General features: G+C 48.5%; 1 protein-coding gene across 1 annotated transcript in view; it reads right to left on the reverse strand.

The window, feature by feature from the left end:
* LOC309351654 (uncharacterized protein) overlaps positions 1 to 15366 on the reverse strand; it is a 246190-nt gene extending 230824 nt beyond the window's left edge. Inside the window, exons 1-2 of the mRNA XM_081879440.1 lie at positions 15303 to 15366; positions 860 to 1002 (exon numbers count right to left, since the gene is read on the reverse strand). Of these exons, the coding sequence (XP_081735566.1) occupies positions 860 to 938 (79 nt within the window). The 5' untranslated portion in view covers positions 939 to 1002; positions 15303 to 15366. The remainder of the gene's footprint in view (positions 1 to 859; positions 1003 to 15302) is intronic.
* Positions 15367 to 16425: the final 1059 nt, after the last annotated feature.

The raw sequence follows: 16425 nt of genomic DNA on the forward strand, positions 1-16425 counted from the left end.
TTAGTGTTCAGTGTGGATTGGTTGGTGAAAGCTGGTAGTGTTGATGTGTGGACAGTTGGTCGTTCGTTTTGCAGATAAAGACTTTTAAGAATAAAAGCAGAAAATACTCTGCAAGGACACTCTTCTCGTGGACGCCTTTATGCCGACAAGGGTCCAAGGACCAGGCTGAGGAGACAAAGGAATCAGGACTTTTGCTGCTTTTTTCAAACACTGACATTAATATTCTATTGCGAGCCGCCCAGAGTGGCTGGGAAAACCCAGCCAGATGGGGGGTATAAATAAATTATTATTATTATTATTATTATTATTATTATTATTATTATTATTATTATTATCCTTGAGTCCCTTCCAACTCCACAATTCTATGATTCTATTATTCTTCCTTCCCATTTCTAGACCATCGTCTCAGCAGGTGCCCAACACGGTTTAAAATGAAACTGATTGCCACAGAACCATTGTAACAAAAAAATAAATCCAAACCATAGTAGGTCAGTCAAGCCATCAGTAAGGCTAATAAGACAATCCAATGCTGGACATACTCAGAGTAGACCCCCTTAAATGAATGGGCACGACTGGCTTGGGTTCATGAGCTTCAATAGTTCTACATTGGATACAATGCAATGTCCAGGGCGAAAGCTGATCTCCATTATCTCCAAGACTCGTGTTGCTGGATTCACATTCCCCAGACTTTTCCATACAGCGAGATTGGGGTGGGGGGAACCAAGCGAGTCTCCCTGAGGAAGGAATCACATAGCAAATACGCCCCGCCCCCCGAGAACACACCAGCATCTCACAGATAAGGATAGCTGATTCTCTCTGTTTTGCTTTGCCTGCCACACCTGAGGAGGTCTGAACATACCTTCTGGTGGAGTCGATGCTTTGTTCTGGGCTGCAATAGCTGCCAGGAGGAGGAGGAACTCAACACACGATGCTTTCATCTTCCTACTGTAGAAACCCCTCTTGGGACAGAGATGTCATTGAAAAGACCGCAAAGTCAAGATTCTGCAACAGAAAAAAAGAGTGTTTGTTACAACAGCCCCTACTGGCTAGTGGTCTGCTTCCGGGCACAATTCAAAGTACTTGTTTAGACCTATACATCCTTGAATGGATCAGGACCTCTCAAGGATCACATCTTCCCACTGGAGCAAACCTGGACCCTGAGCCCACCATCTGGGTGGTGTAGTGTGGTGTAGTGGTTAAGAGTGGTGGACTCGTAATCTGGTGAACCGGGTTCGCTTCCCCACTCCTCCACATGCAGCTCCTGGGTGACCATGGACTAGTCACACTTCTCTGAAGTCTCTCAGCCCCACTCACCTCACAGAGTGCTTGTTGTGTGGGAAGAAGGGAAAGGAGAGTGTCAGCTGTTTTGAGACTCCTCGGGGCAGTGATGCAGGTGGCGCTGTGGGTTAAACCACAGAGCCTAGGACTTGCCGATCAGAAGGTCGGTGGTTTGAATCTCCGCGACGGGGTGAGCTCCTGTTGCTCGGTCCCTGCTCCTGCCAACCTAGCAGTTCAAAAGCACGTCAAGTGCAAGTAGATAAATAGGTACCACTCTGGCGGGAAGGTAAACGGCGTTTCCGTGTGCTGCTCTGGTTCGCCAGAAGCGGCTTAGTCATGCTGGCCACATGACCCGGAAGCTGTAAGCCGGATCTCTCGGCCAGTAAAGCGAGATGTGCACCGCAACCCCAGAGTCGTCTGCAACTGGATCTAACGGGCAGGGATCCCTTTACCTTTACCTCTAGAGTAATGACAAAGCAGGATATCAAATCCTAACTCCTCCTCCCCTCCTTCTTCATCTTCTTCTTCTTCTTTTTCTGCCTCCTCCGCAAGGGATCCAGAGGGTGGAACAAGACTCGTGAGGGGGCATGTGTCAGGGAACGGCAGGACGCTGCTGAGTGCACTGGGAGAAAGGGAGCTGGGGTCAAATTTGGGAGAGGGGGCTAGTGGTTTGTTGGGAACTGTACCAGCCTGGAGGCAAGAGGCAGAGGGAGCTTCGGAGTTGGAGGGTGGAGAACAGGATGGGTCAGGAGAAGAGGAAGAAGCAGGTCAAGGAAGTGAAGGTCCAGGTGCTAGAACCAGGGGTGGATTGAAAAGGGAGGAGTCGAGGAAGTTTTCTCGCAGGCACAGTCTCTGGCTGCATGCACGCAGACCATCGGGGGAAGGTACACAAACTGGTGGAGGGGACATGCTCCCTGTCGCTGCAACTGCTCCATGCAGCACAGACCTCGGAATAGCTGCCTAGCCTTGAGATTGGTGTGTCTAGATCTCGAGAGTTGTAGATGCTACTGTGTTATCTATGACAATAAAGACCTGGCCATGTGCCGTGGGCATTCCTTTGGCTGCGAAGTGCCCTTGGCAGCATGGCCCAGGGAAAGTCCCAACCGAGTGTTGGATAGAGAAGACTTGCTGTTGTTGTTGTTTAGTCATGTCCGACTCTCCGTGACCCCTTGGACCAGAGCACGCCAGGCACTCCTGTCTTCCACTGCCTCCCGCAGTTTGGTCAAACTCATGTTGGTCTCTTCGAGAGCACTGTCCAACCATCTCGTCCTCTGTCGTCTCCTTCTCCTTGTGCCCTCCATCTTTCCCAACATCAGGGTCTTGTCCAGGGAGTCTTCTCTTCTCATGAGGTGACCAAAGTATTGGAGCCTCAGCTTCAGGATCTGTCCTTCCAGTGAGCACTCAGGGCTGATTTCCTTCAGAATGGAGAGGTTTGATCTTCTTGCAGTCCAAGGGACTCTCAAGATTCTCCTCCAACATCATAATTCAAAAGCATCAATTCTTCAGCGATCAGCCTTCTTTATGGTCCAGCTCTCACTTCCATACATCACTACTGGGTCCTCCAAGAAGACTTAGAGGACCACATTTAGCTCCCAGTTCTCCACACCAATTTGCAGCATGGACATTGCTGTGCCTCTTAATCCCAGTAGAGGTCAGCGGTGCAATGCAGTGGTCCTTACCTGACATCCCAACAGGGGCATTGCTGTAGCTTACTGGGAAGGGGAGGGTCGATCGGTGGTGAGGTTGATGCGGTGCAAACACACCAGCAGAGCCAATCTGCTTGAACCATGCAGACCTCGCCCCCTCCTGGTAAACTGTGGTGATGCTAAGTGCTACAGCGTCACCAGCCTCTACTGCCGGGAACCGAATCATATCCATACTGACTGGAACTTCTTATGTCTCCTGCATTGCTTAGCCCTTGGAACTCATTTTATAAAACCAACAGTTCTTCTTCTTTCTGAACATATAATGCACACACATACACACTCAAGTGACTACTTCATGCATCTGACAAGGCGAACTCTGCCCCACAAAATTTTATGCCGTAATAAATCTTTAAGGTGCCAAAGGACCCTCTATTGTTTCAGCTTCCATCGCGGCAAAAGGGAAGGGCATTTTAAGAGTTCCAAAAAATAAAATGAAATGAAAAGCAAAATCCGCTGGGGAATGGGAACCATTTCAACAAACAGAAGGGCTTCAGATGGCATCTGAGCAATGCCCTTGATCTTTTATTGCTCCTTGCAAATGGTTATTGGGAGCAGCTTCCCCTCTGTTTTTATAGGGCTCTGTAAAAGTCACCCTGACACCCTATATAATGTTATGTTGGCCTGAGTACGCTTTGCTCCCAAGTGAAGTCAGCTGCGAGAGAACAGAACCAGATCTTTAGCATTTGAGAAACACTCGTTGAAAACTCATTAAAAACATTTCTTTAAAACGACAACACCAAATCTCTCTTTCAGCCAAAAGGAGGATAGCAGCAGTGCAGCATTAATTCAGGGACGGTGCAAGCATTCACAAGTTTTGAGAAGAGTTTAGCTTGTTCATAGAAGTGGCTTGGTAAAGGTAAAGGGACCCCTGACCATTAGGTCCAGTTGTGACCGACTCTGGGGTTGTGGCGCTCATCTTGCTTTGTTGGCCGAGGGAGCCAGCGTACAGCTTCCAGGTCATGTGGCCAGCATAACTAAGCCGCTTCTGGCGAACCAGAGCAGCACACGGAAACGCCGTTTACCTTCCCGCCGGAGCGGTACCTATTTATCTACTTGCACTTTGACATGCTTTCGAACTGCTAGGTTGGCAGGAGCTGGGACCAAGCAACAGGAGCTCATCCCGTTGCGGGGATTCGAATCGCCGACCTTCTGATCGGCAAGTCCTAGGCTCTGTGGTTTAACCCACAGTGCCACCCGCGTCCCTTATAATTGACTTGGTAGAGATATGCAAATTTATCCATTTCAGCTTCTCTCACTTTCCAGGTCTTAAGTGCAAGCTTAAGAATTTTTAATCCTCGTGAAAATCCATCTGCATCTTAGTGCAAACTTCTCTGAAAGTATTTTAATATTACCCATTAAGTTTCCCCTGGTGTAATGGGCTGCATCCAACCAAGCTGTTCCATTCACTCAGCAACCTCTGCTTGCTCAGCAAAACCTCCTTTCCCTCTCTCCTGTCCAAAAATAACTTCTCTGGAGGGCTGGCAAAAACTCCAGAACAGATATGTTGGCATCCATCTGTCTCGAGAGACAACGTAGTGTGCCTCTGGGGGCGAATCCCAATTGCTGGAGACTCACAGCAGCTGCTGTGGCTGCAGAGACACTTGTAACTCCTGCTTCCCGCATTATTTTTACTGCATCAGCAGCAACAAAGTCACCTCATGGGGTGCAAGCCTGGGTGGTGTGTCTGGAGATCCAGGTATGCCCAGACGACAAGACCCCCATCTCAGCCTGGCTGATGTGGTCCAAAGGAAAGCAGAGCAAGATGTTTGGCACCAGCTTGGCTGCAGAAGTTGCCAGAAGAGGGCATACAAGGAGCCACCCAACTGCCTTAGGGACTCCACTCCGAATTTGTGTAGGATTTACTCGTTAGCCTTTTCTCCTCCCGAATATATCCCACAAGGCAGCTATGTTGTACCTTGCTAAATATCCTGACCTTGGACGGCTTCCTTACAGTTAGCACATTGTAGTGTTAAGATTGTTTCCAAACATTTTGTGCCATGACTCGTAAAGAGTGGCGGAAGAAGGAACCACAAGCCTACCCCTATCCCAAGACAAAGACCCATCTAGTCTAACACTCGGTTGTGTGGCGAGTCCCCCCCCCCCAGTGGAAATAATGACACATGACACAATTATGAAGGTTGATGGGCTAAATAAGGCCACAACTTTATTGGTTACAGGTGATGAGCGGTATTGGCTTAGGCATTGGTCCTAACCGACTATATCTGGCTTCAGCCCGTCCGCTTGAAGTCCGGGAAGGGTTAACCACCAGTAGGGGGAGTCCTGCTGATGCACATCAACTAGGAACTCCCCTTGGGTCACCGCTAGGGGGCGTGCCTTAGGCCCTCACCTCCATAGGCTTCGGACAGGGCCACCCCCACCCCCCAGAATCCTTTATCGGGCTACCCTTCAATATGCGTGGCAGGTGATGGCATTACCTCCCCTCTTCCAACTACAGAATTATACCAATGCCTAACCGCCAATGCCAAGAAAGTTGTGACGATTTGCTATGAGATAGGCAAAAACCTAGTGGCTGGTGCCAATTTGCCAAGTGGAAAAATTCCCTTCCAGTCCCCTCAACAGTGACCAACCGAGATCCATAGCAAGGTCAAGGAATGAAAACCTTATAGGGCGAGAGGGTGGGAAAAGCAGGAACAGCTGGCAGGCGGCAAAGAGGGAGATCCCCGGCCACGTCCTGGTTTAAATAAGGCAGGCCACACCCCCAGAGCCAGCCGATTGGCTGGCCAGGAGATGACATGGCTGGGAATCCCCTCAATCGCGCGGGGCTGGGCCGTGAAGCCCGCAACCCCACCTCCTCCGAAGGTTGGAAGTGGCTTTCTCAGTGGCTAACCAGATATCCCAGCAGGAATCCCAATAGCAGGTCCTGAAAGCAACAGCAGAAATCTGCGATTCTCAACAACTGGAATTCAGAGACATATTGTCTCTGATAATGTCCGCAGTCACGCTGGCTAGCAGCCATTGATAGTCGGGTCCTCCTCACCAGATGTTTAAAGCAGCTTTCACCACCCCTGTGACTTCCAGATGTTTTGAACTACAACTTCCCTCAGCCCCAGCCAGCACAGCTGGCAACAGGCAGGCGAAAGCTGACGTCTGGAATCCAGAGACAAAAGGCTAGAGTTACGCACAGGCTGCGACAGGCCGCCATCTTGTTTGCAAACCAGGTGCACACTTTCGTCAGTGGGAGCACCTGTGGAGCATTCGCCTGGGGAGAAAATCGAGGGCGTGTGTGGCAGCCTCAAGGTCTGCCAGAATATTCTTTCCTAGCTTTTGAGCAGACCGAGCCTGAATCCCAGGCCCGGCAAATCCCGCACGAGGTTTTTTTTTATTCCACTGGAGAGCGAAAGCAAATAACTAAGTCGGATAGAATCGCTTGAATCGTGGCTCCGGGGTTGATTGTAAAAATGACATTTCCACTCACTCAAGCTGACAGCCGCGTTTGCTGAGAGGATGTGATCATGCACAAATTTGCCCCGAGCTGGTTTCTGGGCTGCCTGCTTGGATCCTGCGCTGGAATGAGAAGGAGGAGGAGGGGAACAAGAGCTCCAATAATACCCTGTGTTCGGGGAAGACCTCTCTCCCTGCTGTCCTAAAGGACATAAGAAGGCAGTGTGGTGTAGTGGTTAGAGTGATGGACTAGTACCTGGGAGAGCAGGGTTCAAAAACACACTCAGCTATGAAGCTCACTGGGTGACCTCAGTCCAGTCCCTGCCTCTCAGCCTAGCGGTCAAGGACTGGTTGGACGCAAAGGAATGGTGGGAGGAACTGGCTGGGGAGTCCCCAAGGGAAGAGGGCTCAGAGCCGGAGCAGTGGTGGTGGGACAATGGTGAGTGGTTGGAGGAAGAAGACTGGGAAGAGGGTGTGTCAGAGGCTGTAGAGGTAACAGGGCTTGGTGAGCTGGGAGAGTCTGTGGAAGAGAGAAGTCTAGAATCAAAGGCAGAAGCTGAAGCAGGAAGAGGAAGGAGACCAAGAGGCAAAGATGAGTTCGGCCAGTGAAGTGTCATGGGTCTCTCCCCCTCTTGCTATGACAAGCTCCTCTCCCCACTTGTCTCCCAGAACCAGAAGAGGCATGAAAAGGGTGGGAGAGAGGTTGGTTGCATGTAGGCACAGTCTCTGCTTGCTTGGAAAATGCCCTGGAGGAGGCTGAGCACTGATGCTGCAAAGCCCGGCTCCCTTCCAACAAATATAAAAAGGTAAAGGACCCCTGACAGTTAAGTCCATTCGCGAATGACTCTGGGGTTGCGGTGCTCATCTCGCTTTACTGGCCGAGGGAGCCGACGTTTGTCCGCAGACAGTTTTTCTGGGTCATGTGGCAAGCAGGACTAAGCCGCTTCTGGCAAAACCACAGCAGCACACAGAAACACCGCTTACCTTCCCACCAGAGCGGTACCTATTTATCTACTTGCACTGGCATGCTTTCAAACTGCTAGCTTGGCAGGAGCTGGGACCGAGCAATGGGAGCACATCGGCAAGCCCTAGGCTCAGTGGTTTAGACCACAGCGCCACCCGCGTCCCTCCAACAAATATACAAGGGGCTAAAGACATCTCGGCCCCCTAGAGTTGGCACATCTGCCTCCGACTGTGGAGGTAGAGCATAGCCATCAGGACTAGTAGCCATTGATAGCTTTCTCCATGAATCTGTACTAACCTCTTTTAAAGCTATCTGAGTTAGTGGCCATCACTGCCTCCTGCAGTTCCACAGTTTAACTATGTGCTGTGTTAAGAAGAACTTTCTTTGATCTGGGCATGTGTTTTTATGCTCCTGGTTTTGCCTACATGCCCCGCTCATAAGCTTCTAAGTGGGGCAGGGTTTGCTGGAAATGCAATGCAGGGTCAAGATGCAGTCATGATGCTTCTTACATTTCCATGATATTTCCTACACTCTGTTTTGGGGATTGAGCACACGCCCCTTTGGGAATGCTTCCCTGCATTCATCTATTTCAGCAGTTCTCAACCTGTGGGTCCCCAGATGTTGTTTGGACTACAACTCCCATCATCCCTGAGCTGTGGCCTTGCTAGCTAGGCCACGGACATGCTGTGTGATCTGATGGTGAATTTGGGGTGACCCAATGCAAAAAATCCTGAGGATCCATGTGGATCCATGCATTGTAACCACGTTATTGCGCCGTTGCGGCCCCACAAAACAGTGGATGTGTGTGTTTTTTGGTGCCAGCTGTAGCCATGGACATGCTGTGTGATCTGATGGTGAATTTGGGGTGACCCAATGCAAAAATCCTGAGGATCCATGTGCTTTACCTCCCCCCTCCCAGGCAGCTTCCTTTATCGCTAGAGTCCCTTATCTCCTTCCAATCGCTTGCCGATCAGCTGCTCAACAGCTGTGTTTCAACACCCCCTTCCCTCTTTCTAAAAAAAAAAAGCACGATCTGCTTTTTGCCCCTGGGCAATTGGGCTCCAGGGACCACGCATTCTCTCCATAAGACGCACAGACATTTCCCCTTACTTTTTAGGAGGAAAAAGGTGTGTCTTATGGAGCGAAAAATACACTATTTGTTTGCAAATGGCTATTAATCCACTTCTGGAGAGGCCACAAACTGCCTAGCAATGTTAAGAAGAAAGAACAAGGTGTATGTGAGTGAGAATTCTTGGCAAGGTCTGGTCAATAAAAGAAGACTGAAAACCTGGCTTTGTAATCTAGCACCCCCAGCAAACTTGTCAGGGTTGTTCAGAGGCACCGACCAAGCAGGATTTTACTGGCAACTCCTCCGTCTCATCAACTCATTCTTTGCCCCCAGTATCTATTGTTGCGCCTGAATGCAAAAGCACATCACCACCGAAACAACTCTTTGGTCCAAGTTTAGAAGAAGGAGGAAACGATTTCGGATTAGCATTTCAGTCAAGCCTGGAAGAATCCCTGCCCAACTGGAACAATGAATCTCACCAGTCTTTCAAAGAGAAGCTGAGTTCATTGGTCCTTGTTCAACATCTTCATAAACGACTTGGATGAAGGAACTGAAGGCTTGCTCATCAAATCTGCAGGTGACAACAAACCAGGGAGGGGCAGCTAAAACCTCAAAAGATAGAATCAAGATTCCAGATGACCTTAACAGACTGGACGGCTGGACCAGAACTAACAGAATGAAATTCAGTTGGGTCAAATGTCAGGTTCTACACTTAGGCGGGAAGAACAAGCTGTACAAATATAAATAATTGGGAGCGGGGGCACAATAAAAGGATCTTGGGGTCTTAGTAGACCACAATCTGAACATGAGTCAACAGTGTGATACAGCAGCAAAAATAGCTAATGCTACTCTAGACTGCATCAACAGAACCGTAGAGTCCCAATCAAGGGAAGTGATGGTATTCTGTCTCGGTCAGATCCCACCTGTAATACTTTGTCCAGTTCTGGGTGCCACAATTTAAGAAGCACGTTGACAAGCTGGAATGTGTGCAAAGGGGGGCAACCAAGTTGATCAAGGGTCTGAAAACCATGCCTTATGAGGAATGGTTGAAGGAGTTGGGTGTGTTAAGCCTGGAAAACAGAAGACTGAGAGGAGATATGAGAGCCATCTTAAAATATCTCAAGGGTTGTCCGATGGAAGATGGAGCGTGCTTGTCTTCTGCTGCTCCAGAAGGGACGAAACAAACCAATGGATTCAAATTACAAGAAGGCAGATTCTGATAAAGAAGAAGCTAATTTTAGACAGTTTGACAGCGGAACGGACTCCCATGGAAGGTGGTTCTTCAATGGGGGCATTTAAACAGAGGTTGGATGGCCATCTGTCAGGAATTATTTAATTGCAATTCCTGCACTGCGTGGGGTTGGACTAGATGACCTGGGGGGTCCCTTCCCATTCTACAATTCTATTATTCTGTGCCACAGTGGCAGTGTGTGTGTGTGTGTGTGTGTGTGATCTGCAACCACTTGCCAAGAGCACCAGCGTGACAGCTTTCATTCCACTTTTTATTCACCTCCTGAAGCCCCTTCCCCAACTTAATGACTGCCTGAGGAAGTGACAAGGGGGCATTTCTGCTCAGTCGTCATCGTCCCGTCCCCCGTCCGTCTGTCCCCCACCGGCACCGCCTTGCACACCCGAAACTCATATCAGCCAAAGCAGCGTTCAGTTTTCTTTTCCTGCCCATTTCTTTGCACACCCATACAATGCTGCCAGCTGCGATCATAGCACACGCCCCCCAACTTTAATTCATTTTCAAATTTGTTTCCAATCTAACAAATCCGGGGGGCCTCTATTCAATCAGCAACCCACTTCTCACATTAGCAAACAGCTCTCGAGGATGCCATTCCCCAGATGTTTCCACTCAAGGTTTTCTCTCCCAGTGCCAGCCGTGTCGATACGGAGCAAAATATGGGGTTCTGCAGAAAGCTGCGTCAGCCATTCATAAATTTGTCCCCTTTTGCTGATTGCCAGACAGGGGGTTAAGCCTGGGCTCTGTTGAATGTGCCTTGAATGGGAGTGTTTTCAGCTTTGGAAAGACCAGTCTCACCTTTTCTTAATATGCCATTGAAATGCACAAAGAGCCCTTTCTGCTGTTTTATCCGGAGAAGAATGACTTCTGGCACCCGTCCAGGCTAAACAGCTGGAACAAGCCAGGGCAGAATCTTGGAAAGACATCTTTGGAAAGCGAGGCTGGAGGAAATTAGCAACACAGCTCTCAAACAGACAGGGCGAGAATCCAGATTTCGGGGATGGGGTGCCCACACTCACATCTCCCCCATCCTGGGAGATATGCCCCAGTTGGCAACACAAAACAGCTGAAGGAAGCGCTTTTAAAGAGGCCCTCTCCTTGGCACACTGTAAAATGCACTGCTTGGTATTGCTGGGGATGTTGGGTTGACTGTATAGATGCAAGAAGGCTTTTTCTGTTCTTCCCTGAACACATCGCGCGCAGCACAGTTTCCGTTCTGCTGCAGTTCATCCTCCACCATAGAATCATAGAATTCTATAGTCATCTGGTCCAACCCCCTCAGTGCCGGATTTACGTATAAGCTAAACAAGCTGTAGCTTAGGGCCCCACTCTCTTGGGGGCCCCCAAAAAATTTGAAGGAAAAACCCACTGGATGTAAATTTCCAAAATATAAGATAAAAAACAAATAAAATAAAACCTCCCTACAGCAAAGGGACGCGGGTGGCGCTGTGGGTTAAACCACAGAGCCTAGGACTTGCCAATCGGCAGGTCGGCGGTTCGAATCCCTGCGACAGGGTGAGCTCCCGTTGCTTGGTCCCTGCTCCTGCTAACCTAGCAGTTTGAAAGCACATCAAAGTACAAGTAAATAAATAGGTACCGCTCCGGCGGGAAGGTAAACGGCGTTTCCATGCGCTGCTCTGGTTTGCCAGAAGTGGCTTAGTCATGCTGGCCACATGACCCGGAAGCTGTACGCCGGCTCCCTCGGCCAATAAAGCGAGATGAGCGCCGCAACCCCAGAGTCGGTCACAACTGGACCTAATGGTCAGGGGTCCCTTTACCTACAGCAACAGTGTTTTGTTTTGTGTTGTGTAGGCTCCTATTTGTTACGTGCAAATGGCTTTAGATACCTATTAGGTCCACAAATTACCATATAGCATATATTCAACACAAAAGAACAGCGACCATTTGTTGTTGACAAAGGACAGCCTGACATATAAAAGGCCCCAATACCTTCAGTAGCTTAGGGCCTCATCAAACCTCAATCCGGCCCTGAACCCCCTGCAATGCAACATGTCCAAAACTACCTTGTCTGATGCGGAGAAATGAGATTACTTATGTAATTATTGAAGTCACATAATTAATTACATAAAGAGGTGTATGGGGTGTTAGGGGAGGGGTAGAAGGAAAACTCTGGTCCTAAATCTCCTCTACCTTGGGGAATATCTTTGGGAGAAGAAAAGAGTAAGCCCTACACAAATCCAGAATGGAGTCCTTAAGACGGTTGGATGGTGTCTTATACGCCACCTTCTGGCAACTTCTGCAGCCAAGCTGGTGCCAAACGTCTTGCTCTGCTTTCCTTTGGACCACATCAGCGAGGCTGAGAGGGGGGTCTTGTCTCTTGGCTATTTGCAGATTAGTTGCACTGCAGAAGGCGTGCTGGGGAGACCACAGATTCAAGAAAAGCAAAATAACTTTTGCTAGGTTTTAACAACAAAAACAAAAACTCCTTTTACAATAAATTACAATTTTTCAATAAGCATGACCCATCCACCAGGGTACTGAGAGAGCTCCAGGCTGCTCTTTATATACCATACCCAACAGCTTAATTCACAGCTGTAAAACTAGGTCATGTTATTTGCTCTGGCCTTTAAAGAAATACACATCTTCAAATTTAAAGTGACCATTCAGCCCAGGACCTCCAGACACACTGCCCAGGGAGGTCACTTGGGTGCAGCTAATGCCCTGGAGGTGCACTCTGCTGTGTCTCAAGACGGATGGATGCCAACATGAAGTTACGTCAATTACATTGTCCTTATGTTATTCAGGACGCAGGTGATGCTGGGGTTTAAACCACAGAGCCTAGGGCTTGCCGATCGGCAGGTCGGCGGTTCGAATCCCTGCGACGGGGTGAACTCCCATTGCTCAGTCCCTGCTCCTGCCAACCTAGCAGTTTGAAAGCACGTCAGAGTGCAAGTAGATAAATAGGTACCCCTCCGGCGGGAAGGTAAATGGCGTTTCTGTGCGCTGCTCTGGTTCGCCAGAAGCAGGTTAGTCATGCTGGCCACAGGACCCAGAAGCTGTACACCGGCTCCCTTGGCCAATAAAGAGAGATAAGCACCGCAACCTGAGTCGGCCATGGCTGGACCTAATGCTCAGGGGTCCCTTTACCTTTATCTCTACCTATGTTATTCAAGGTCATTTCAATACAAAATAAACACTGTGCAAGGCAGGGCTATGCGATGGCATCAGTTATCTATCTTGAAAGCAACTAGTTGTATTTACAGGTTCAATTTCTGTTCCAGACATGAGACAAATAAGCAGAAAAAGCGATTTCCACTCCTTTGTCTCGTATTTTCATTCTCCAACATCCCCTACTCACGAGAAAGCACCCACTCTGCATGTCTTCATAAGATCAAGGAGGAGAATCAAGCTCTGTAGGCCTGCCTTTGCCTACCTGAATGCCCCCCTCAGATGTTCTGGACTACAACTCCCATCAGCCCTTGCCAGCACCACTTGCTAGAGGCCATAGAGTGAGGGGAGAGGGGTCTTGTGTTCGAATCCTGCTTGCGGGTTTCCCATTGGGGCATCTGGTTGGCCACTGTAAGAACAGGATGCTGGCCTCATCCAGCAGGCCCTTCTTATGTCCTTATGTTCCTTCATAGCCTTATCCTCCACAAATTTCCCTCATCCTCTTTTAAAGCCATCTAGGTTGATGACCATGTCTGTCTCCTGTGTGAGGGAGTTCTGCAGGTTAACTATCTGCTGTGTGAAGTTGTACTTTCTTGTTATCTTCCCCAACATTCAGCTTTTGGGGATGTCTGTGTGAGCTCTAGTGTTATGTGAGAGGTAATGGAATTTAGGCCCAGCAGCAGAACATTCCCAATTTGCAGCAGGTGGAATTGGGCGGTACCCAGACAAGGTGTGTGAGGTTTGGGAAGACGGGTCCACATTCTTGGCCCAACCCTGACTTTAATTGCATACTAATGACCCAGACGCCTGCGAGCAGCAAAGTCGTGGAAGGTTATTCAGAAGGCTCTTCCTCTCATCCCACCCAGATCTTGAATTGGGCAGATATCCAACATTCCTCTGTGCACAGGGATATTTATGTATGTGTATGTGTGTGTGTGTGCGAGTTTCAGTAAAGCAATTTCATGTCCTGTGAAAATCCACAGCTTTGGAATTCTTTTTTTTTTTTTTTTCATTTTTCAAATTACAGTTTACAATCACATATCCAACATACAACATAAACACAAGATTCCAAAAAAATCTCCTGGAATTCCCTCCTCCCCTTTGTGGGTCCTCTTGTTAGCTATTTCCTCCTGCATCTTTTATAATAATCCAAATCTTTTACATCTCCATCGTATCCAAGATTCATCTGTTAAACTACATTGGCTCCCAGGACGTTTCCAATCACAATTCAAAGTATTGGTGCTGACCTTTAAAGCCCTAAACGGCCTTGGTCCAGTATACCTGAAGGAGCATCTCCACCTCCATTGTTCTGCCCGGACACTGAGGTCCAGCGCTGAGGGCCTTCTGGCAGTTCCCTCACTGCGAGAAACCAAGTTACAGGGAACCAGGCAGAGGGCCTTCTCGGTAGTGGCACCCGCCCTGTGGAATGCCCTCCCACCAGACGTCAAAGATAAGAACAACTACCAGACTTTTAGAAGACATCTGAAGGCAGCCCTGTTTAGGGAAGCTTTTAATGTTTGACGGACTATTGTATTTTAATATTTTGTTGGAAGCCACCCAGCCAGATGGACGAGGTATAAATAACAAATTATGATCATTACAGTATCATTATCATCATCATCATCATCATCGCCACCAACTGGCACCAATCAGGATGCTTTGCGTAGGCTAGCACAAACAGCCAACAACAAAATCCCACCAAAGTCTTGCACTTTCAGGGGGAAACCCTGTAGCTTAACAAGCAAGCAAACCCCTTTCCACACAGTAGGGTGTACTTCTGAGAAGAGATGCAGAAGGTTCCAGAAGATAGCAAGTGACAAAAGTCCCTTCAGTGATAATGTGGACTTGTTTCCCCTGTGTAGAATTACAGTGTCAAAGCCGCCCAGATTTCAACAGGAGATTTAACCCTGTGCATAACTCCCTAGTGAAACAAATAGGGGCTAATAAGAACTTGCCTTTAGTCCTTGGTGAATCTGTAGATTTTTGTTCCTCCGAGTTTCTCATTTGTCCTATCAGTCCTCCACATTTCCAAACCAGTTTGCATTTTTTAAAACAACAACAACTCATCATGGAAATTCACCAGCATTTTGTTGTGAATTTATCCTAACATTCACATTTCTGTACACAGAATTTTGCATAATGCACACATTTCTGCAAAGCCCTTTGCCCTAACAAGATGCATTTTCGCTATCTTCTTTTCATGATTATATGAATTTCTATGCATTCTTTACCCTGTTACATGCATTTTTGTACACCTTCCTTAGCTGGAGAACGGCACTGCAAAATCTGGAGAAAGACGAACGTCAAAGCACGGCGTGTTTTGGCTCGCGTAGTGTGAATTAAGTAGGCTTTCCTTTGAAAGCACGCTGAAACAATTTTCTACCCCCCCCCCGCCCCCCGTCCCCAATTCCTACTTCTAAAATGCGGTGATTTGCTTCGCTGGGAGTAAATTGAGAAAGAAACTACCCAACCCTGAGCTCTGCTAAAGGCGATATGAGCACCACATACCTGCTCTGAGCTTGTGGGCACATCTTTGGCCGCTGTAGCGATAAAACACTATGAACAGCAAAACTTTGTCCAGCGGCCTCGTCTGTCCCAGAGGCCAAGGGCTCGATCCTCTCTCCAACTGGGTCTTTTTCAATAATAAAACACCATCCAAGCTGCAGGCAGACCAGACTGTTCCTTCAAGAATCACCAAGCGGCTGTAGTTCCCGTGTCAGCAAGAAGAGCGAAAAAAAGACCCCCAAACTCTGAGCAGAGAGTTGGGGGAAAGTTGTGAGGGAGGAGGAGGAGGGGCTGCCATGGGGCTTATTCTTTGATTCCTGGCTGTCAGGCAGGCTTTTTTTTTTTTTTTTTTTTTTTGCAGTGGTCCCATTTCTCCCTGTGATGCTTGTAATAAGGAATGCGAGAGGGAGGCAAGCCCCCCCCCCTATATACCTCATGGGCAAAACACATCCATAACAGTCTGCGTTGTGGAATTCCTCAGCAAGAACAGCCCCCCCCCCCAAACGGAGCAGCCATCAAACACCTGAGGGAAAGGGAAAGAGGGAGGGAGGGTGAATCACGGCGCTGGAAGGGAACGCCAGAGGTCATTTAGTCCAACCCCTTGCAATGCAGCTAAAGAATCCCCAACAGAAGGCCGTCCAACCTTTGCTTAAAAACCTCCTATGAAGGAGCGTCCGCCACGTTCCAAGGGAGCCCGTTCCACTGCCGAACAGCTCCTGCTGTCAGAAAATTTTCCCTGATGTTTAGTCGGAATCTCCTTTCTTGGAACTTGAATCCATTGGTTCGGGCCTTAATAATAACATCATCATTATTATTATTATTATTATTATTATTATTATTATTATTTCTTATACTGCACCCATCTGAAGAAGAAGATCAAACCTGTCCATTCTGAAGGAAATCAGCCCTGAGTGCTCACTGGAAGGACAGATCCTGAAGCTGAGGCTCCAATACTTTGGCCACCTCATGAGAAGAGAAGACTCCCTGGAAGAGAAGACCCTGATGTTGGGAAAGATGGAGGGCACAAGGAGAAGGGGACGACAGAGGACGAGATGGTGGGACAGTGTTCTTGAAGCTACCAACATGAGTTTGACCAAACTGCGGGAGGCAGTGGAAGACAGGAGTG

Source organism: Podarcis erhardii, assembly GCF_964252035.2.
Source record: "Podarcis erhardii genome assembly, chromosome: 10".
Taxonomy (NCBI): Eukaryota; Metazoa; Chordata; class Lepidosauria; order Squamata; family Lacertidae; genus Podarcis; species Podarcis erhardii.